Source organism: Scatophagus argus, chromosome 10 (assembly GCF_020382885.2).
Source record: "Scatophagus argus isolate fScaArg1 chromosome 10, fScaArg1.pri, whole genome shotgun sequence".
Taxonomy (NCBI): domain Eukaryota; kingdom Metazoa; phylum Chordata; class Actinopteri; family Scatophagidae; genus Scatophagus; species Scatophagus argus.
This window is the reverse complement of record NC_058502.1, coordinates 22,078,915-22,103,651: the sequence shown is the minus strand read 5'-3', so window position 1 is coordinate 22,103,651 and position 24,737 is coordinate 22,078,915. Positions and strand designations below refer to the sequence as shown.

Genomic DNA, 24,737 nt, shown 5'->3' with positions numbered 1-24,737 from the left:
CTGCTCTAAAGTGCATCTCATACAGACAACTAGCTTCTGGATGAAAACACAGAGGGATGTGACAAAATAGCATTATTTGACACCCGTACTCTATGAACAGAATGGTTTACCTTAAAATAAAGCTCACATTAAAAATGAAACCATTCATCAGTTGGTGAAATTACTTTCTTCAGTCTCCTGTAATCTCACATAAATCATTGGTTCACACACAGTTTGTTTCCAATGGTGTTTCATACGATACGTGCACAGTCCCATTCTCTTTCCACAGTGTTCCACACTGTTCCACAGTGTACATAAAAGCCAGTTTGTCCCTCCCACTCACCACCTCATCACTTTTCTGTTCCCTCCTGCAAGGCTCTCTCTCCCCTCACATCATTCCCACTTCTCCACATTCTTTTTTCTTTTTAAGGGATGTGGTATTCTTCAGAAAGATTTACACAAGATTGGTGTAGATTACATTATTCAACAGTGATTTGCAGTGTAATAACACTATAAATCAGTAAGCATAGCACAGGTGTTTCCAGGTAAAAAATACATGTCAGTTCTACAGTATTACTTTGGACATAGTGGAATGTTTGAAATATAAGAGAGGATGAATTTCAGCATTATAATGTGATAACTAACAAATTTCTTATGGCTCTGAAGACGTTACTCTGACTATGTGAAAACCTCAACCTACATTACCTCATTACCATGTTATTGTTCCATTCATATCATCATTTTATTACATTATTAATAAAGAGTTTTACCTCACTATGTTTAAATATGTCCAGTCATTATTGTCCTGGGGAACGAGAGAGAGTGGGCTCACAATATTGCGCTGTCAGTGGGACATTCTGCAGATATAAACACTGAGGCTGCAGAGCATCACTGGTAAAATGTCCACAGATCATTCTGAGCTGTTTTTAGACCCCGATTCTCTGGATGAGGTGCTGCTGGAGCCATGCTGCTCACAGTCAGTGTTATCTCCCTCTGCGCCTGTGACAATGTTAACAGTGGGAATCAGAGCCTTTACTCCTCTCTGCATGACATTCAGCTGCAGTTTCACGACGCAGCCTGTCTCACACCGTACAGTCAAACGAGAAATGCCCGGAAGCCACACAGCCTCGCAGTGCAGTTTTCTGTTCTTTTCTCCAGCTCAAAACTTTTTCATTTTACGAAATCTCAGCTGTTCAAAGGCTCTGTGAGTGATGGATAAGAGGTTGCCATAGCAACACATCCTGTCTCTTGGCAGAGCAGTAGGATGCCCTCTCACCTAAGCCCGCCTCCTCACCTAATGTTCACTCACAGTACAATGTTACATAACATAAATAATGTGTTAAGGCTCACTGTTCTCCATTTCTTAATTCTGCTTAAAAAGGACAGATAGACTATAACCAATCAACAGACAGAGACCAATCTGAAGCTAAAAAGGAACAAAATGAAACAAATGGCAATAACTGGCTTGAATGATTCAGCTCTTTATTCCTTTTTTGTTTGATGTAAGAATTCATTGGCACAGGATCATAAATCACATTATAATTAATAGCATTTAGTCACATGAGCTTCATGTCACTGTTCTACACTGGACATGCACAGACTGTAAGTATTTAGTCTGTAAGAAAAATCATAGCACCAGTGTGGTGAAGTTCTTCACGTTAAAAAAATTCTGCAGCAAATTACACAGTTGCACAGTCAGGAATTACACTCCTACTGACGGGCGAACCGAACGGTCAAGCAGTCCATTCGGTTCTGAGTATACTGTAAAAACTGTAAAAATCATTAATGGACTTAAAAGCAGTAGGCCATTTGTTAATTTTTAACCCTGCCCCACTCTGGTACTCTGTGGTTTGTCTAGTAATTGCACTTCACATTGCTGCTTTTAATTAATCTCCATTTTATTGTCCACATGAGACATACTGATTTTGAACAGTTTGTGAGAATGATGAACATGTAAGACCCGTCCACTCTCGACTGAAAGCTGTTTTCTCTTTTTAGAGCACGACATGTGAAATTGCTGCCCTCTTATTTCCGTCTCACTCACTGGCACGAGCTACTAAATGCACAGATTTGATTGGCTAAGTGGTGTCACTTGAGATGATTTACAATGCATGTAAATGGCCTGTCAGCGGTGTGCTAGTCAGAGGTGTAGCGTTATTCGATTAAGTACCAGAGAACACCTGTGTGCACATGAAGTAAAATAGCTGTGATAAAATACTTAACTGACATCTAAATTAATACTCCATTAAAAAATAATAATAATTTCTCATTCATTTATTAGTTATAGGTCCAGGTCAGGATAGGATGGCATCTGACTACAGTCCTCCTATTAGTGACCTCAGAGTGCATGGAAAGGAATGGCAGGTTAACAAAGGGGACACATTTTGGTCATTTTTCTAACAAGGAGAAGGCCTCCCGCATCATATCGCCTACTGCTTACGAGTGCCCACTTTTGGTCTTTTTAGTTGCTAGAGGTCAGATCAGACAGTGGTGAAGGTGAACCGAGTCACGTGTTGGTAGTCCTCACCAGGACGCAGAAGACAGTCAGGAAATGCAGCCTGGTAAGACACACACACACACACACACACACACACACACACACACACACACACAGTAATTCTGATTTTACTGCTATACAGAGTTGTAAAACAGTAATATTAGACCAGAGTCTCTCAGTCTGGATGACAGAAGCTTACATGAGGTCTGTCAGGGTAAAACAGGGTGATCAGGGTGAAAGACTTACATGTTTAGATCATTTCTTTACTATTAAGCATTACATAAAACAATACTTGATGATGTGGTTCCTATTCTTCAGTGCCACTGCTAACAAGATTATGTCTTATCAGGTAAACTGTACGTTAGTCGACGTCGAAGTTTTATTGGTCTGTTATTTGCAGAAAATAAAAAAGAGACTACCAGTGAAAACTGGAATTATTTTTTCTGCATTGTATTTCCTTTTGGTTGTATGCCTCCACACACCAGTGAAGTTACAGTTTGCATCCATGTCTGTCCAGGTTCATCTAACATCTGTATTAATTGAAAGAGAGCCTCATCACATGATACAACAACAATCACCTGAGGCTCAGAACCAATGAACTTGTGTTGGCTTGACCTGGCAGCACAGAAGGTCTATACAGTCAGCTCAGTTTCAAGGTGGACACCCAGGATTAGTGTCACCAGCTCAGTATGTGACCAAATGTGACTTAAGGTCACAATCTGCCCTTCTGTTCCTGACTTATGGTGTTGAATAATGGACAGAAAACATTATGATGTCACTGTGAAGTGGACCTTTGACCTTTTAGCTATAAAATGTCATCACTCCATCATTTCATTAGACATGTGTGTAAAATTTTGTCATAATATGTGTGTGAATTCTTGAGTTATGGCCAAACCACTGTGAGCATTGACAAATTCTAATCAGTTCATCCTTGAATTCAAATATACATTTGTGTTACATTAATATCAGAAAGTTGTTACGACTAGTTTACTGATGGCTTCATGTTACAACTAGCAATCGACTTGGAAAATCCTTGGTTACGGGGGACAGCGATCAATGTGACTATGATGCTAATTAATAACTTTGCTATGGTGCATGAAGGTCATTAGCACCACATATCCGCGTTAAAATATTATGAAAGTAAACTTTGTTTAGCCTTTGATCATATCAAAGCAAAAAAAAAAAAAACATATTTAACTAGATACAATTATATACGTTCTGTGAAAACCACGGTTCCAATCCCAGTTCCACTTTCATGACTGAAAAACATCACATGTGCTCACCATGCAAAAAACTGTGGGATCACATAAAGATCCTTTGCAAAGCTGTAACTAATGCCTTCATTAATGGTCATTAAATCATCGACTAGTGATTTTATTGTATTATATAATGGGAAAAGGTACATTTGTATGCCATTTAAACTTTCTCAGAAATAAAAACCGACAATACCTGATTTTAATAACAAAGCAATCCACACACCCAACTGTATACACGTGAGTTTCCAAACATCATCATACCTGGTTGACAGCATCAGGCCAGTTCTGTGTCTCCAGACAGAAGGAGCTGTGCTTCCCGTACCTAGCCCCACCCTTTCCTGTCATAGAGCCATCCAGGAAGTTTGCGGTGTAGAACTGGACTCCTGGCTGGCTGGTAGAAACCTCCAGGACACGCCCACTGGCTGGATGACACACTCTGAGACGAAGAAAGAAATTTACCTTCCTTATGGTACATGTGCAGTGTGTGTAAGTAAGCTTGTAAGGAAATGACTTGAGCAGCAAACCTGGCAGCATGCCTCTCCTTCCAGGGGTCTCCAGATGTTGACAGACAGAAGTTGTGGTCAAAGCCTGGACTTGGAAGTTCCTTTAGCCGAGGGCCAATCAGAACAGGCTTTCTGAGGTCAAAGGGTGTGCCTTCCACTCCTCTGATCTCTCCTATGGATAGATCAGATTATTGATTACTGATGGGTAATTGTGTATTATGAACAAAGGTTAGATAATGAGGCACAGTCCAATCTCTGATAAATGAGGAAGGCAAATAAGTCATGTGAGAAATCTCAGCAACATTTAGCATCACCATGAGATGCTGGTTAATTAGCTATGTTACACAGAATTACTGTGTGTGTGTGTGCAGAAACTGAAAAAATATTACATTAACTATATAATCTATACAGTCTTTGATTGTATAAGCACAAGTTCTATCTCAAAATTCCTCATCCAGGCTGAAATTTATCCTCACACAGAAATCATGCATTAATCAAACAAGATTTCCAGTGTTTAATTTATACTCGCTCTGATTGGCTGATAGTCTCTGTTATGTGCAGTATTCAGGAGAGGATGTATGTTAAAGGATGAACTTGTAAAATATTTTCAGAAGTCCAAATGGTGCTCACTATACGGTTTGCTGTAGTTATATTTGGATGCAGTCGAAACACTAGCTAACGTTGGGTCAGGTAGCCATTACGCTATAACCGACTGGACTGTGCCTGGACCGAGATCTTGGATCACGGGGGACGTCGCCGTGGGCAACAGATCTCAGCTGAAAGTGGCTGGAAGAATGCAATGTAATTACAACAATAGACTCCAGTGTTTCATCATACACAGTATGAGTAACACTGAAGTAGTACTGTGCCCACTGTCTCCTGAACAATGTTGAATATGTGGCATTTTCCGTATGGTTATTCCCACCAATTAAACAAATACCTTGCATGTTTTGATTAATAATGTCCCTAGGATAGGGGATCGGATTTGGACAACTCCACTAGCAGCAGAAGCAGCCTTGGAATTGGAACAGCCTTATTTTGCACAGTTGTCTTTTATGCAATTTTGCTTTCTATTTTTCCATACAACATATAATGTGCAGGATTAGTTTCCATGCGAAAACCGTGTGCACACCAAATCATTATCTTTATGGTAGCTGATTTCGCTCATAAAATCAACACAAATACAGGGATGGATGTATATGGATGTACTGGATGTATCAAATACCCCCATCCCAAAAAATTATTTCAAGGTTGAAAAGTTATTTCAGAACAAATTTGGAGGCAACAGGGAGTTGTCTTTTGAAGTTCAGTGTCACACAGCTGCCTGTAATTAGACTAGACCGTATATTTAGCTGACAGGATTTCAAATGAATGATCACAGAGCAAATTAAGTTAGACTGATTGATAGCTATCTGTAACGTCCCTAGCTTCTCTGTGGGTAGTTATATCATTATTTAACAAAAATGTTGTTTTACCCCGAACACAAACCAAGCCAGCATTTCCAGATGTACATCCTACCCATTCCGAGAAGCTTCATTTTTGAGTGACAACAAAGCAGGGGCTAAATGGAACAAAGAAGATGCATTTCTCATTTTAACTAGCTTTGTGTCTTAGTGTCTAACTGCCCCTTCGCTCACCCTCAAATTATCCTCCTGTTGGGGTTTTAACAGACAGAAAGCACAGAGGCAGGCGAATAGGCAGGACCAGCTTGTCAAGGCCTCTGCTTTTAACTGTGCACAATCCATAACAGATTTTTAAGTCTTGTCAGCCCTTGAGGTGGATTTCCATTCTAACACATATTCTGTGATATAAATACACAGTCATTAGCTTGTCTATCTCCAAGGGAAACCAAAGCTAATTGCAGAGTAATGAGAATGTCTGACAGAGCATGAAAGAACACACTCCCACACTGTAGTATTCAAAAAGCATTCATGCTTCTACACTCCTGCATTACCAGTGGCATGATGGCAAACACACCAATAATTTACATTTACAACAACACAGAAAGCAAATGAGGATTAAACCAACAGTTATCTCAAAATGCAACAAAGACAATAGGACGTGATCTCTGGAAATAGAAACAGAATCGGAGATGCAAAGACAGAGGAAGAGCCAGGAAGACTGCAGCACAGAAAGACAAAGTGTTTAGCAGACTTCACACACATCTTCAACCCAGCAGCAGAAGAGCTACAGTGGTGTGAAAAAGTGTTTGCCCCCATCGTGATTTCTTATTTTTGTGTATGTTTGTCACACACAAATGTTTCCGATCATCAAGCAAATTTAAATATTAGACAAAGATAACACAAGTAAACACAAAATGCAGTTTTGAAATGAAAGTGTTTATTATTAAAGGGGGAAATACATCCAAACCTATATGCCCCTGTGTAAAGAAAATGATAGGCTACATGAAAGAGGCCAAAGACAGCTTGATGGAAAAACAAACCTCCGATATAAAAGTCATGGAAAAAGTCTTTTGTTAAACATTGGGAACCTCTGATAACCACTCAGTGATACCACATGAAGCATGATGACAAAGGTACAATATCAGTGATAACAGCTTCCTGCAATACACATAACTGAAATACTGTCTAAAAGTAAATTAAGCCTTCTAACATCTAACACATAATACACAATCTACACTGACTGATCGACTTAAACAAAATAACCTTTCACAGAAATGACTTCTTTAGAATCTACAGTTAGAATCTTCTGTTCGAAGAAGAGCACAATCTTTCTTTACTGGGAAAATGCCTTTGCTGTTACCACCTACTACTAAAATACGACTCACTCTGTACAAAATCCTACAGAGAATACGATCACCGCCATGCTACTTGACTCTGCCCACCCGTTCAAACATCTACAGCACTACACTTCAACTATCCTCCGCTCTAAGTCACAGCATTCCAGTTTGCCTATCAGTATGCCTCCTAGGAGACAGTTTCTCAGCTGTACCACTATTGATCTATACACAGACAACTTTGCTCACCTTAAAAATCACTTAAAAAAAAACATTCTACTCAACTGGAAAAATACACAACAAAAAAATACAACCCCTCAGCACCCTAGTGGTTCCAAATGCCATCTGAACACATTACAAAAGAAAAACTGAAAATAATAACAATTAAAGAATTTGTGCCGATATTGATGTGAACATGAGTGGGCTGGTAGGTATAGTTACAGTCACTTCTTGACATACAGCCACAGGTAGAATAGGTCTGACTAACTCTTAGTCTTTAATCTCTATCATTGCTACACTGCTATAGGCCTATGCTGCCGGGGGGCACAAACATGATCCACTGAGCGGTTCCCCCACCTCCTCAACACCACCACCATCTCTCCTCTCCTACCTCCTCTCCTCTCATCAGGTCAACATATGATCCATTATTTTATGTCACTAACTGTGTGTCCAGTTCTCCTCGTAGTTTAGTGTCTCTCCCTCCCTTTCTCTCTCTCTCTGTATCTTTCTGCAGGTATCTCTCCATCCAGATCTACATGTTGAACTGCATCCTCTGACAAACCCAGTGTCTACTGTCAACATCTGCCCGTGTTGTTCTTCTATGTAGCGCTATTATAATTAACTTGAACAATAGAAAGACTAACTAGTAAGTTTTTAGGGGTAAACCTGGAGGAGGACAGTCAGATTTTACTAGACATAGTCCAAAACCCAATAAAACAATGTACTAGAGAGATTCAAGAACAAAATATCCTAGCATGGATTAACACGAACATATTGAAATTCATGAAGGACAAGATCTTGCCCCGAAAACAGGTCTTAAAACTAAACTGTTACAGAAACTCAGATTCAACTCAGATTCAATAAAGTTAACTAGAACTAACTTTTGTTGATCATAATTTGCAAAGCAAAGGGTAAGGTTAAGTTTATCTGGGAACATATAAAGAAACAGACAACAGACAACAACATGAAGCAGGAACGCAAATGGAACTTAAAATCAACGGAAACCTCTAAAGAAACCCGGCTGAAATTTCTGAGGCTCTCAACCATCATTTATACCCTAATTTGTTCTGCTTTTACTGCTGTCCCTGTCTTTGTTCTGCTTTGATTATCTCCTACAGATGGAAATCAGGTACTAATTATAGCATATTTACAGAAATATTAATTAATAGGCGCTGTATTAATATGTACTTCCAATTGCTGGGTTCATTTTGTTGTGAGAGAACATGTGTAATGTACATTTGTTACCTGTAGGAATGGATGTGTCATCCACAGGCAAGTAGGACTGAGCACTGATGGACACTTCATGGTCGTAGATATCTGCTGCACCCTACGCACACAAACACACACACATACATACATTTCATCTGCCAGTTCAGCCATCCAACCGCTCATCCATCTATCAGTTCAACACTTACGTCCTGAGTAACATATCTTTAAGACTGCTGATTACATTGAAGAATGTTATGGATATTCATAGCCCTGACAGGGTGATCTTATCCTAAACCTACCCCCTAACTCTAGTGCCACCATCAAGGCATATGTTATACTTCTGTACATGGATGGATGGTTTTCATACTTCTTGAACACTCCCATTATTTCCAAAGGGTGAACCCTCTTAGGAAACTCCATGAGTTGACTTCATTGTGTCCTGACACAAAATTGATTAAGGAGGGTAAAGGTAACTAAGTCAGAATCAGCATTATTGGGCAAGTTTGCGTATACAAACAAGGAATTTGACTCATGTTAGACTTTGCTCTCAATTACAAATCAAACACCTACAATGACAGTGTAGGTAGACTAAGATTTTTAAAAATAAATAAATACAGTGCAAGGCAATGCTGTGCAATAGACAGATAATAATGAAACTGTATGGTTAAATAAATGAGGTAGATGAGCATGACATTTGTGATTGTCATAGTCCAGTGTAAGGATGGGGGGGGGGGGCAGTATTCAAGAGAGTGACCGCTTGTGGAAAGAAGCTGTGTTTGTGCCAGCTGGTTTTGGCAGACAGTGACCTGTATCCTGTAGGGAAGGAGTTTAAACAGATTGTGACCAAGATGTGAGGGATCTGCAGAGATCTTTGTTGCCCTTTTCCTGAGGGAAGGTCAGCTCCAATGATCCTCTCTGCAGCCCTGATTGTCCGTTGCAGTCTGGCCCTGTCACGTTGGGTGGCTGACCCAAACCAGACAGTGATGGAAGTGCAGATGACAGACTGAATGATGGCGGAGCAGAAGGTGATCAGCAGCTCCTTAGGCAAGTTAAAATTCCTTAGCTGTCACAGGAAGTATAACCTCTGCTGGGCCTTTTTCTGGACTGAGTCAATGGGAGGAGACCACTTTAGGTCCTGTGAGATGGTAGATCCCAGGAACCTAAAGGAGTTTACAGAGGACACTGTGTTGTTCTGGATGCTGAGGGGGGTAAGTGGGGAAAGACTTCTCCTAAAGTCCACTGTCATCTCCAGCTCCAGGTGGTTCTGACTGCACCAATGGACCAGCTTTTCTACTTCCTGTCTGTAAGCCAACTCGTCACCGTCCTGGATCAGGCCAATGATGCTTGCGCCATCTGAAAACTTCAGGATTTTCACAAACGGGTTCTCTGAGGTGCAGTAATTTGTGTAGAAAGAGATGAGCAATGGGGAGAGGACACACCCCTGAGGGTGCCAGTGCTGATGGACCGGGCTTCGGATGCGTAAGGCTGTCACTGCTGGTGATTTAGCCACGCACTGGCCATCTCTGAGGTATGTGGTATTGCATTCAGCAACATAAACAAAAATGGATCATGCAACAGCCAAATACTGTGTTTAGAACCAAAGAGGGTCAGACATGATCGGCGAATCTGAATACAGAATGGGGAGGTGGGGTGTACCACCTTTGACTTGACAGTAGAGATAGCAACAAAACCAAATTGATGTCTGTGTAAAGCACACCAGAACAATGTCTTACTTTATAAAATCACATACTGGAGCAACATTATACAAGGGTTGTTTGGGTCAGGGTAAATAAAAAGCAAAGCTGGTATAATGACAGGCTTTCTTAAAAGCAGGATTGCTGAATCTATTTTAAAAGGGCTACTTTTTAAATAGCTAATTTAACCATAAATGTCAGAGTGATACTGGCTTACATGTCTGATTCACTGTAATGGAGGAAATTGAGCGTATTAGCTTTTGTAACAATCATGGTAATACTAAAGAAAAAAAAATATTGGTTTTGGTCTTTGTTAAAAGTAGTATAACGAGTATTTTAACAGTTGCATACAGCTGTATATTGCTGCTGGCTTATTATGAAGAAATAACATGACTAGGATATGTTGTTAACTTTAACTATGGCTCAACAAAATTACTGTTACAGAGCAACTAAATCTATTGTAGTTGTAGGATTACAACCCACAGATGTATGAACAAAGTTTACTTTGTTTCACCATCATCATATTACAGTTATTGATCTTACATAGCTATAACTAGATACATTAGCTCACTGTTACCCATCCCGCAAACAACTGTGTTTAAAAAGAAAATTGGCACTAAAATAAGCTGTGTCATCCATTTTAAAACAAATGCATGAGCTTGCCTCCTCCATTTTTGGAGGGAGGTGGAGAATGTAACTGTAATGTAATATTATCAGGGGGAAAACATTGTGTCAATAGTGAGTTTACCAGCACTTACTAATTTTAACGTATCCATTTTTCATAGGTCTTGTGCTGAGTGGCAAGCCAGTGACAGTAAATGTAACAGTATGAGAAGACATGCTCTGTTGTAGTCTGTTGCTGTCTTCAAGAAAGACATGGTGTCAGCACCAGGGGAGGGTAGCACCCCCAGTCTCCAACCTCTTCCTCAAGGTGAAGGAGCTCAGTGATGTTACTGCGGTTATGGACCACTTTGTGGAGGTCCAAGATGCTGACTAGGGATGAGTATCATTAAGATTTAATGGTACTACTGCTCTTATCTTCCTGTGCTTTATCAGTCCTCACTTATCAGTTTTTAAAAGAAAAAGAAACAAATTAAGAACAGAAATAATATTGGGTTTTTTTCTCTATCTGTACTATATTAATGAACTCCCATGAGCTGCAACTGTCAAGGGGTTTTGGGCTTGTCTTTGTCACAGATCAGCAGTAATAGAGAGAGGAGTGGGTTGCTTCATTGCAGCTGCAACTTTAAAAATAATGTTGCAGAATGTTGGAATTTGCTTTGCACAGACTTTAAATGAGTAAATTCATAAATTAATTCTCATGATTTGTTTCTCAGATCACTCTGGACAGAGCATCATGTGTGTGTTTTAGAGTGTAACAAATAAAACATGATGCATTATTATTAATCATCATACCTTTGAGATTCTTAACTTCCCTGTACTGTAATACCTTAACACCAACCAACTCCACTGTGGCATCACCAAAACTGAATGCCAGCAAAACCAATAAGTTGATTGTGGTCTTTGGGATGAAGCACATAAGGAATGACATGATCACAACAGATGAGACCAAAATGGAGAGGGTGAACATCTTCCGGTACGTCTGGGTCCACATCATCATGGTCTGTCCACACTAACATTCTGCTAAAAAAGGCACAGCAGTACCTGGTTAGACCACGAGGTCCTGCACAGAGTGGTACAGTCAGTCAAACACACCAGAGGGGGTGCACTCCCCAGTGTACATGACATTTATTCCAGGTAGTGCAGAAACAAGGCCAAAAGAAAAATCATAGATTCAAACACTCCCAACAACAGACTCTTCAAACTGTTGTGGTCAAGTAAGCAACATCACAGTCACAGGGCTGAAATGGAGAGGTTCAAGAGGAGCTGCTTCTCTCTAAGCTTCTGAATACTGAACAAGAACACTGCCACACTTCTCACGTTCCTCAAAGTTTCTCTTGCATTCATACACATTTGCATATTTTTCTTTTCAAAATTTTCCATGTATTTATCTAATGATCTATATATTTGTCCATTTTATCTTGTTCATATTGCATTATTTTTTTTTAAAATATATTCTTTGTGTATATGCAGCACTGTGTAAAAGTCTTAGGCCACCATTAGATTTGTTGTTTTAGCAAACTTTTAATGAAGATTCATATGTATTTTTCAGTCCCTTTATTAAAATACCTGTCCAGCCAGGATATACAGGACATATGCACAAAAAACTTAAAAATTAAAATTTTCAGAACAAAATGGCTTCTGAAGGCAAAAGTCAGTATGTAGTGTGACCTCCCTTGGCACTGAGTACATCTTGAACTCTTTTGAGGAGACTGTCCTGAAGTTTTCCAAAGTAATCTTCTAGTATAGCATACCAGGCTTCTTTCAGCACTTCCCAGAGTTCTTCTTTAGATTTAGGCTGTCTTTTATTTCTTTCTCTGTCCAGGTGATTGCATACTGCCTCTATAAAATTCAGGTCTGAACTGTGTAGGGGCCTGTCTATGACTGTCAGAGTTTTGTCAGCTGTTTTTCTCTCCAAATATGATTTCATTGGCAGTGTGCTTGGGATCGTTATCATGCTGAAAAATAAAATCATTCTCAATCAGGCACTTACCAGAAGGAATGGTATGATGAATTAAAACCTGTCTACATTTCAGCATTCATAATCCCATCAATATCACCAACACCACTGGCAGAAATGCAGCCCCAAACCAGGACAGACCCTCCATCATCTTTCACTAACGGCAGAAAGCGCTCATTCTTCCATGTCTCTCCAACTCCACTTCTCACATATTGTTGACAATTGGACCCAAAAATTTTAAACTTAGATTGGTCACTCCATAATACTCTTTTCCACTGATCTTCATTTCAATCTTTAGCTTATCTTAGCTTTAGCATATCTTAGCCTTTTCACTCTGTTCACCTTCTGAAAAAGAAGTTTCTTGGCTGCTACCCTCCACAAAGACCATTCCTGATCAATCTTCTTTGGACTGTAGAAGGGTCAACTTGGCATCCTAATGAAGCTGCCAGATGCTGAGACAGGTCATTGTAGGACTTCTTCCAGTCTCTTGAAAAGAAGAAACTCTGAGAAACTTCTCGTCAGATTTTGAAAGTTTTCTTGGCTTTTTAGTCCTTGACCTCTCCTGATTCTTCAAATGTCTTTAGCATGGTATGAATACCACATCTCGAGTATCCAGTTCGTTTGCTGATTTCCCTTTGAGAGTGGCCTTGCTGATGAAAAAAATGATAATTTTATGTCTGCTATTGTTGACTCTGCTGTTAAATTCTGTGATCTTTGGCATTTTGAATGGAATGAAGTGATTGAAAGTAGGTGCTATACATATTAGCAAGCCTCCAATGAGTTAAACTCATACAACATGTATATGTAATGCTGATAGACCTTTTTCACAGCAGTCACTTTGACGTGAATGAGCAGGACAATTGCAGTTCTTAGCAATGACATTAATTAGGGTTCCATTCTATTTAGGTTTAAGAGAGCCAGGTTCTTGCTATTGATCAAGTATAAAGGAAGGTCACACTAAATACTTGCTACTTTAGGCTATAGAAGCTGTTTTTTCTATTTTTCAAATTCAGCATACACATTTCCTACACAATTTTCTGGTTGTATTCTAATACAGCGACTGAGAAATAATTATATATGGTCATTATAACATTGCTAAAACAACAAATCTAATGGTGGCCTAAGGCTTTTGCACAGTACTGTACTGTTGTATTTATTGCATTTTTACATTGGTGATATTTGTCAACTTCAGTACAGGAGGGGGCAACAAAGCATGTCAACGCACAATGTTAAGTTATTATGTGACAAATAAACTTGAAAGTTACAGATGATCATAATTAATGGTGAACCAGAACAGTGGAAGTATTTTACAATTCTTATCGCTTTCCTGCAGCATTTCTTACACCTTTTCTATAACAAAGACAGCAGTGACATATGAGATGATCATACTGCTGATATTGTGCCCTTACCTGTCCAGCCAGGTTGAAGTAGGAGTGGTTTGTGAGGTTGATGGGGGTGGTTTTGAGAGACCGGGCTTGATATTCAGCAGTTAGCGTTTCCCCCTGAACAAAGAACTTGAGGTTTAGTGAACTGACATCTATAAACCACTCATTTATAGGAAAAATCAGTTAAATTACTGTAAACATGTGGGAACCTTTGTTTTATCGAGTCAGAACACTCTGCATTCAGTGACAATAAAACCAAAAAGTCAATATGGCATGAGTAAGACAAATGGGGAAAAAATGAGTAAATAATATAATTAACTGGCATCAATCAAATCTGGGACATACAGTACTTCATCTGTGGTTTAATTTAACCTGATGTTGTTGGTTTTCCACAGCTCTGATCATCCCAGCCAAACCAGGAGTGTTTACCTGTAGGGTGTAGGAGACAGAGACCTGAACTTCTCCAGGATAACCTTGGTCTCCATCTGGACTTGTAAGACTCAGCTGTACACCACCTTCCACTGCTGTCGCAAGCCAGATAGCCTGAGGAGACAAACACATACATTCAGTATCATATGGTATAGTACAATGATTATAAGGCATACTTGCACCTAAGGATTATAAGGTGGAAGTACTCATTGTTACAGGTACAGCTAGTCATTATTACCTATGAGCAATTTGGAGTCACCAGTTAACCTAACAAGTATGTCCTGTGAGGCTCTCAAAATTAGCCAAAAATTATGTTTAATTATTCCTTCTAAAAAAAACACATGTAATATATATCGAAATATTCAAATGTCTATTTTTATTAACATGCTATGTTCATAAGAGTTGAAACCAGCGCCATTGCTAGCCATTTGGATGCCCTAAGGACAAATACTTTGTGTTGCCATATCGTTACTAGTACCTAGCCTATTGTGATGATTTTTTCACAAGCCTGATTTTTTTGGTGCCCCCACTGGCACTTGGTGCCGTGCGTGTGCGGAGCAACGGCGCTGGTGCAAACCAATACAACAAGAAACATAACTACTTGTATAAGTAGTTGGGTAGGGCTGCCAGGTGTAGGTGGAGCCCTGGGATAGCTAATTAGCTCAGCACCATAAGGTGCCATTTCCCTGTTCTTCCACAGCTGAACAATGAATCGAATTATTATTGAAATGCCAATACGGGGGCAGTGCAGTGGTGCAGTGGTTAGCACTGTCGCCTCAAAGCAAGATGGTTCCAGGGTCGAGTCCAGGTCTGGGCCTTTCTGTGCGGAGTTTGCATGTTCTGCCTGTGCCTGCGTGGGTTTTCTCCGGGTACTCCGGCTTCCTCCCACAGTCTGCTCTTGGCTACTCTACATTGCCCCTTGGTGTGAGTGTGTGTGATTGTCTGTCTTTGTGTGTCAGCCCTCTGATTGACCAATCCAGGATGTACCCCACCTCTCCCCTGTTGTCAGGTGGGATAGGCTCCATTCCCCCCCACATGGATAAGCAGTATAGAAAATGGATGCATGAACGGATGGCAATATGGCTAAGTAGAATACCAAACTGCAAGGGCTGAAATTTTTTCATAACAGGTAAACTGCGTCAAAACCTGCCATTATAAATGAAGCATTGTGGTGCTACAGAGATTCCTCGGGCCACAAATCATTCTCTGCTCTCCAGACATAAGGATGTATGTTTGCTTAGTAGAAAGCCCAGCAAAAACCAAATTATTTTTATGTTTTGTTTTTTTTTTTCCCAGTGACTCATATCGCAATTGCGATATCTGTAAAAATAATCACTTTTACACAAAAAGGAAAATTTTGGTTTTACCGGTGTGGTCTGGTCCAGTCCAGTCTTTGGCTTAATGTCAAACAGGTTTAAAGTTTTTACATCAACCCAACCCTAATCTCCACAAAGAAAGGTAGGCACCCAGAGCCTTCTTGCCGTGAGGCAACAGTGCTAACCACTATGCATTACCTACTGTGCCACCCTCAAGAAAAAACATAACAACAGATAATAAATGCTAGTTTACAGGAAGCGTGCAGCTACCTAGATCTTGTGGAATGATAGTGTAGGAGGAGGAGGAGTATTATGTGGATGTCTAACTCTAATTTATTTTTGTATAAATAAATGACTTCAAAAGTCTAACTACAATTTCAGTGTTATTAGGCCATAATACCCTGGGTCTGTTTGCTGGGACAGGGACAGTTGTAAGAGTGAATTTTCTTTGTATTTAACTGTCAGCCACAGTTGGCCATACCTTTGTCACAATTCTTTCATTAAATTTAAGTGATCCTTGTCACACATGTCTTAATGTTCTGTGTTTAATAAAGTGAATATCAAACCATATATCATCATTTGATTTTTCAAACACTCAAATATCAATATTGACATCAGCCTTATAAATTTTGTATTAATTGAGTGCTCATGCCAATGTAGCCATAGATGAATTATAGTTCCAAGACTGAACAGGGACTATCAACTACTCTCATTTTCTTAGTTTCAGATATTCAACAGAAACATTTTCTTCCTCTAGAGCAACTACTTCCAGTAAAGTCAAACCAACCTCACCAGCAGCACAGAGGCTACTTTATGTCTGCTGTCAGTTACTGACGCATGCATGCACTCAGCCTCTTTTCTCTTTACTTTACAGCTTGTGCTTAAAACATTACCACTTGATGAACTATAAAGCACCTCAAGCAGTGCAATAATAAAATGGTGTTTGTTTGAGCCTCATGAGACAGCTTGATCTAAATTAAATTAATAAATAGAAGCAGATGGACTTCTACCACACAAATAAACATGCACAGATGCCTGGCACAAACATACACACAGTCCTCATTATATACTACGAGTAGAATATTTATCTGTGTATGTATGTGCGTGTGTGTGTGCAGCTAATGAAGCAACGAACTGAATTCTCAGTAATTAACCAATGCTATGTAGGCTACAGTTTAGCCCTCAGGCTGAATGAGCAGAGTGCTGTTTTAAAAACAAACAGACTCACTGATGTGATTTTTTTTTTAGCCACTTAAATGTGTTGCTGAAAGACATTAGACATCTGTTGAATATGTTAATATATATGTATAATATATATATATATATGTTAATATATAATACAATAGGAGGCGGTGCAGTGGTTAGCACTGTCGCCTCACAGCAAGAGGCTTCCAGGTGTGAGTCGGTTCATGCGGAGTTTACATGTTCTCCTTGTGCCTGCATGGGCTTCCTCCCACAGCCCCAAAAACATGCACATCAGGTTAACTGGCTACTCTACATTGCCCCTAGGTGTGAGTGCATGTGGTTGTCTGTCTTTGCGTGTCGGCCCTGCAATCGACTTGCTTTTCATACTACTTTCATACTTCATACTGGGTCTTAGTCAGAAGTCAGAGAAAGAAGCGACTGTTACTTCACTACACATAGCAACTTCAGGTTTAGCCTCAGAAGGTAGCCGGTAGCATTACTGTCATCGATGGAGAATATAAAGTATATACTAGAAAGCCTTGTTTCCTGACTTTCATGTCAATGATACTCTTGGGCTAGTAAATCTAGCAACTCACATGGCCCTGTTGAGCAAGTTGTAAACAAGAAGTGAACACATGGATTTTCACAAAGCTGAAGCAATCTCACTGCTTTCTCATCTCTGGCAGCAGGAAATGACATTTGTCTGTCATGCTATATCACAGTGTGCCATATTATACTGTATTTTACCATGTTAATGTTACACTGACCTGCTTTATATCATGCTTATAATAGAGCTCTGTATTAATGTAGACAGTAACTAGGGTCCATTACTTCATCATGTCATTAGTCTGGTGTTTACTGTTGACATAGACTTATTGACACTGCTGTTAATCTCACCACTGGCACTTTACTTGGAATTTTGTCTCCAAATGTGACTGTGTAGTTACTGTTTCTACACATATCTGTATTTTTTTCTGTCGTTGTGGTGCAACACCCAAATTTCCCTTGCTGGGGATCAATAAAGATTTATCTTATCTGCAACTGGGTCAACTGTGAAAGTTGTGAAACTTATGTGATGTAAGCACAAAAATTGTATTGGAAATTGTAATTTTCCACTTAGATTCCACAGAAATTGCTATAAGCATTCAACTACCTCACTCGGGTTGATGTGACACAAACATATATTGACTTGGTCTTACCTTATTGAAGCCCCGCAGGCCTCCATGTAGTGCATTAGGTCCATTATTGACATCTAGTTGGAACTCTTTTCCCTCCACTACAAACCGCCCCTTTGCGATCCTGTTCGCCACACGGCCCACCAAAGCTCCCAGGTAACGCTTGTCTGACAGATAACCTGAACACACAACACTGGTTATTCTCATTCAACCTCACAAACATAATGCCTGGCTTACATAACTTAGCCTCAGCACTTTGCAGAGGCATCTCCCACTATTGTTCTATCAAGCCCACAATATTCCTTAGCAAGGTCAAAAGTTTCACAAAATCCTGAAATTCAAAACAACTAAACAAACACTGTTGTTCCGGCATTACAGCAGCATCTCAATTCTGAAACTCTAACAAAAAGAGACCTATAGACAGATATAGCTGTCATACTTAGTTTTAACAAAGCAATAAATTATTTCTGTGATCGTCAAAATAATAGGAAGAACAACCTGAGCCTAAATACAGAATGTTATCTTATGCTTATCATCCATATTCATGCAAATACTGTATTCTATTCAAATTCTGAAGGTCAATGTAAGGAGTCCTGTGATATAGTAAGCAAGTTCATTTACAGCTTATTAAATTAGAATTAAATAACTAAAAACAACCATTATCTAAAACATAATTACGGTTTAATGATCAGAGAATTTGTCCTCAGATCTTTTATGAGGTAGCCACGTAAAACATTTCCACAAATTCTGGCCTGGGTAATCTTCTTAGTAACCTCAGTTATCGTCTCACTGTGAAATCTAACCATTACATTTGATTCTCTTTTATGCAGTCCACTGCTACATGCAGAAGAAACGTTATTTTTCATCCTACCATCCAGGTCATCAAAGCCCAGGACCACGTCTTCCATCTGACCATCCTTCCCCCTGCTGTACACGGACCTGATGATGGCACCCAGGGTGAGAACCTCCACCCGCACCTGGGAGGACTGCAACACCCATAGGTCCACAGTGCCCTGGCCAGGCACCTCGCCCCACTGCTGATGGCTTACCTGAGTCATCTAGAACCACACAAAAACCACAACAGGGGATGTTTCAGAAAGCAGCTTTAACAAAGTGTTACTTTCATCCTGAACTCTGGCTTGCTTCCTGAGAAGGGAAACTTGGGAAGAGCTGAACTTATTAGTTGTTTGAGTATGTGCAGGCTGTACAAACCTTTTCACAGTACTTACAAGCACACACACTATCAACACATTCACTAAAACAAACAGGAACACTGACACTGCCTTTTTAAAGTCATGTTTTAACATCTCAAACACAGACACATGCACATGTCCATATGGATACACAAACACAACAAACTGCGGGAAGAGTCGAACACGTCAGACCTATGATCTGTGTGAACTACAACCAACATATCTTTAGCTAGCTGCTACGACTGTGGCTCATCCTGTCTCATTCATTCAAATACATTCATTCACTCACTTCTAAAGAGTTCAACTCAGAAGAGCTTCCCGTCTTCTTCTTCTTACTCCTCTTCCTCCGCCTCCCCTCTTCTTGTATTCTTCATTGAAGTTTTATGCTGGTTGGCAAACAACGTTATGGTGCATTACCGCCATCAACTGGTACGGAGTGTGAAGCGGCGGTCTACTGTACATCACTAGACCTGCTCGAACTGGAAAGCGTCATGAAATAACTTTTGTTCTGTGATTTGGTGCTATATAAATAAATTGGATCGGGTTGAATTAAACTGAACAGAAAAGAGCTGTAACCTGGCAGAAATTGAACCTTAGTGGGTCCTGTTCACTTCCCTCCCTTCACACCTCTTTAGACAACATGAGACCAGAATAAGACCATATTACTGTTCTCAAAGGTCTCACATCTTCAACCTCCTGCAATGCTAACAAAATTGCCAGCATCTGTTCGGTATACACTAACATACCATAACTGATTGCCTTTCCAATTTTAATGCTGAATCTGGCACCACAAAGCAAACAGCAGCTTTGTAAACTGCGTTCTTAGAGGCATCTATATAAATTTGAACACAAGCTTTGTCATTATTTTCTACATAGGTCTCTGTTATGTGTTGGGGGTAAAATAAGCTCATTATCTTTGTTCTTTCTCCCATGCAATGTGAGTTCCACAGCAGGGGCAGGAAGCAGCCAGTGATGAAGAGTGTGGTACCTTAGAATAATGTTCAACTAATTCCTCATATTGAATGTTGTCTATATCTTTGTGAGGGATGCATTTACTGCAGATCCAAACACAAGCATAATATAATAGTGACCTTATTCACTACCAACTACAAATTCATTACATTTTAGAATTTCTTAGGCTTTTCAGTTATCTTCTGAATATGTACAGCATACATAATTCTTTCATCGCATGATTACTGGTAACTGAGAGGACTGTCTTTTATCAGTAAGTGGAGATGATGGGCAACATTTGGCTCCATTCTGCCAATGAAATACAAAAGAAGAAAATGAAGGGCCAAGTCAGTAGCTGAGTGAGCCAGTCTTGGCATACTAATGATCAGCTTCAGAAAGCTAATGGCCAGCCAAGGCAGTAGTTGATCTAGTGGGTTGCTAGCTGTGGCGTGCTAGTTACCAGAAGGGTTGAATGAACAGTGGGCTTGTCATTTCCCATCATCAGGTTCTCATTTCCAACCACCTGCCTGTCAGTTGGATTACTGTTGGCTGGATCCATGGCTGGTTTTTGCAAGGTTATAGCCTGCTCTGATTGAAGAGGCTATATCTTTACAGTGCATTACGTGTAATGAAAGTTTGGAGTTGTAATAGAGTTTTACACAATAAATATAGTGTAGTGTCTACAGCTCATTATGGTTCATGTTTTGGTAGGGGTCCCCAACTCTACAGAGGTATCGATTACATAGGATGAGGAGAGGGTCTTTTCTCCCCCTCTCTAGGATTCTTGAAAATTGAGGTCATTGGATGAGTTCTAGATGCATACCCCTCTTTTGTTGTAAACAAGTACCCTATATATGCATATGACTAGAGAATTTTCAGCCGAGTGGTCCATATTGGCTGGGATCCTCTCACATGCGCATGCTCAATTTAATGTAATAAACCTGTGACGGTGTCAGTGGAGATCTCCTTCAACATCTTCACATCATCGCTATCAAATAGACTACAATAGCATTAAATAAAAACCTGTGTGCCCTGTCTTCAGCTGTGTAAGGTTCCAACATTACCCTTTTTCTTTGACTGAATAAAGCACTACTTTTAGAAACCACACCAGAGTCATACAGATCATTGAGCCAAGATCCAAGAAAACTTTGTCTCTGTATCGTTCCTTTGAGTCTTAAAGTATCCCTATGTGCCAATCCAAAGTTGACGCCCTGCATAAAACTTACAAATACAGCATGAAATGATTTGCAAACAAACTGACTACAGTTGTACAAAATATTCATGAGCCCACACAGTAATATCCTTATACAATCGTATATTCAGGTCCTGTTTTCTTCAGTTGAGGAATATAGTCAAAATGAGTTACATCTTTCCATCAGCAGATCTCCAACTTTAAGTTCATGCCGTTGTTTTTTTCTCATCTAGACCGCTGTAACTCCCTCTACATGTGTCTCACTCTAAATCATTTACAGGTGGTTCAAAATGCAGCTGCCAGGCTATTAACCAAAACTAGTCGAGCCCATATCACATCTGTTCTCGCTGGGCCTTACGGGCTTCCCATAAAATTTAGAATAAACTACAAAACCCTGCTGATCATGTTTAAGACACTGCATGACTTTGCTCCAGTTGCATTTCTTATCTCTTACTTCCGTACCCTACTTTTTGAATACTTCGGTCACCAAACCTCTGCCTTTTGTCCATTGCCCATTCCAACTATAAGATGTGAGGTGATCACGCCTTTGCTGTGCTGGCCCCAACTCTCTGGAACAAACTTCCCCCGTCTATTAGATATGTGATTTTATTGACTGTTCTAAGAAGCCTTTAAATCTCACCCCTATAAACAAGCTTTTGTTATAAAGCTCTATCCCAGCCCGGCTCGTTTTAATTATGCTCTGTGTTATTGTAATGTATTATTTTTCTACGTGTTTTTTTCTTGTGTGAAGCACCGTATAACTCTCTCTGATTTAAAAATGTGCTATACAGTTAAAGATTTACTGACTTACTTGTAAAATATTGAGCCTGAAAATGCCCCTTTCATACCCGACCATGATATTATCACCTGTTACCAATGAACCCGTTTACCGGTGTTCTAACCCTGTGTTTATTGAGCAGTACTCAACTTTCCCAGTGTTTGCTGCTCTTGTCCCAACATGTTGGTATTATCAAATTCCGAATAAGCACGTATTTACAAAAACAATGAAGTTAATCAGGTCAGTAAAAGTATTGTCTATGTACTGCTATCGGTTGTGAGTCAGAAAGGACCAGCTAATTATCACATTCTGTAGGGTAGCAACTTATTTGGAATCAGGGTTGCATGAGGGTTGCATGAGGACAGGATAATATTCCACTCTTACCATAAAATGATAAGGGTGGTAAAGAGAAGATACTGTAATTAGACACCAGTTAGGGAAAGACATTCCATAACTTTATTCTGCTCTCTAGAACAAAGCTCAGAAAATGTCAGATATTGCCTCCCTGAAAAATGAACACATTTACTCACAAATGTCAAGTGGTAGTTTGTCATAGACACAGAATATATGTCAGATATTACAGACATCACATGAAATATTAGAGAACAACTGTTGCCTCATGTCCAGTTTCCAGATATCTCACTTACAGCTTTAAAGAACACACATGCCCACACACCCTTTCCCCTATGATCACCCAACTATTTACACCCAATTGCTTTGAGCGTTGTTGCACACTTGTATCAGTTACGAGTTATAGTATAGTATACATACAAATGGTCGTGGATCAGAATGTTGTGCGTGTGGTTGTGCTTCTGTTGGAAAACTTTCTTCTGTCTGTTAGGATGTATTATGTAAAACAGAAGAATGACCACTGTGGACATTGTCGTTATTCTGGAGCCAGCAAGCAAGCAAGCAATTGGTTTTGATGATTCACCCACACTTTTTTGGTAAGTGCTTAACATGTACCCTTTAACAAGTGCTTCAAGGTGCAAATAAGTAGCAAATAACACTATGTATTTGTAAATAGTTTTTTGCCAAGTAAAGGTCCAGTGTTTAGGAGCTATTGGCATCTAGTGGTTGAAGACTGCAACCAAATGAACATCCCTCATCTCACCCTCCCCTACTGCTGGCACTAAAAAAACCCTCTCTAGGGCCAGAGTTTGGTTGGTTCAGGACTACTGTAGGAACATGGCAGTCTGTGAAAGAGGAATCGCGCTGGAGAAGATTGCCTTGAAGGCTTTCTTCCAGAAAGCTGTATGTCAGATAGGGCTTCCTGTCAGAAAGTCATGTCAGAAATTCCATCATGGCAAAAAGCAGGTAGTATAAAGTCAGAAAAGCCACCATATTGTCATGGGAGAATGGCGTTTTCCTGGTTATTTCTTTAACCACAAATTGTTTTTTGAACTGGTGTTTCAGCACTAACCAAGTTATTACAAAACAAAATTCACCATTCATTATAACTGCTTTTGGACAAAATGCTACATTAACAATGCACAGTATTTTACCCCTCACTACCCACTGCCAATTTTACATACATCTAGAGTTGTCCCATGATCTGAACATTTTCAAGTTGTTAACTTATGAGATGGCCGCCACATTAGCGCGCTTCAGTCTGACACATGCAGATCTTGCCAATTAAGGCTTTGATTATAAATGTTTCAAAATCTGACTAAAACTGTATGCACACCTGTCACCACAGTGACATGACACAATTATTCATGCAGACAATCCCCAGGACAAGGCAACTGTCACTGACTCAGGACGCTTTGAGAGGGACAAATCCAATACCCCATAAAGGTTCTTGGACCAAGTTAGGCCATTCAGATATTTTTTTGCTTGTTAATGTGGCTCCATTAATAGTTTTGTTTGACTCAGAATTTAGAATAACAGCAATGTCTTACAAACCAGACAAGTTTGGCTAATGTGCTTTGATAGTGGTTGATGAGCTGCTTATGTATGGAAATTTTTAGTCATCTCGACCAGGTTAAAGGTTGTCAAAAATATTTCAGTCTCAAAAGTCTCAAATTTGCACCAATGTTAAGCAAAGATATTGAGGAAGCAAAGCACAGTATATTCTCTTTCCTATCAACAGTCTTAGCCAATGATTTTATTTGCGACTGGAGATATTAAAGCTAAAATTCATTCAAAAACATTTTAGACCAGACAACATTCCAACACAGTTCCAAAACTTTTAGATGGTATTTGTTTAGCGAAAATGGTACCGTGCAAGAGATATTGTTTTACTTAACATCACTTCTTGGATTCATGGTTCATCTACTCCTTGGAAGAATGTCTGGTTGCATTTTTTGCCTTATTTAATGTGGAAAAAGAAAATGCATTTGCTGCATACGTTTTTGTTTGCCCATATTCTTGGGTGCACTTTGTAAATTTACAATTTTTTTGAGACCCTTAAAATTATATAGCAGCTGAGTACGTGCAAACGGAATAGACCAGCATT

The 24,737-nt window shown here is 39.7% G+C and overlaps 1 protein-coding gene across 1 annotated transcript; it reads right to left on the bottom strand.

The window, feature by feature from the left end:
• Window positions 1–1,444: 1,444 nt before the first annotated feature.
• On the bottom strand, window positions 1,445–19,638 carry galm (galactose mutarotase). Its single transcript, XM_046402270.1, has 9 exons — window positions 19,551–19,638; window positions 19,037–19,223; window positions 18,190–18,344; window positions 14,490–14,603; window positions 14,085–14,177; window positions 8,437–8,518; window positions 4,257–4,407; window positions 3,994–4,168; window positions 1,445–2,537 (listed from the first exon to the last, which is right to left on the bottom strand). The coding sequence occupies exons 2-9, from the start codon at window positions 19,221–19,223 to the stop codon at window positions 2,460–2,462; spliced, it is 1,035 nt and encodes a 344-aa protein (XP_046258226.1). The 5' UTR covers window positions 19,551–19,638; the 3' UTR covers window positions 1,445–2,459.
• Window positions 19,639–24,737: the final 5,099 nt, after the last annotated feature.

Excerpts from the sequence above, each read along its gene's own strand:
- galm (XM_046402270.1), bottom strand. The coding sequence starts at position 19,223 with ATGACTCAGGTAAGCCATCAGCAGTGGGGCGAGGTGCCTGGCCAGGGC. Across the intron at positions 14,604-18,189 it reads GCCTGCGGGGCTTCAATAAG|GCTATCTGGCTTGCGACAGC; the intron begins GTAAGACCAAGT and ends TTGTCTCCTCAG. Across the intron at positions 4,408-8,436 it reads TGACACATCCATTCCTACAG|GAGAGATCAGAGGAGTGGAA; the intron begins GTAACAAATGTA and ends ATCTATCCATAG.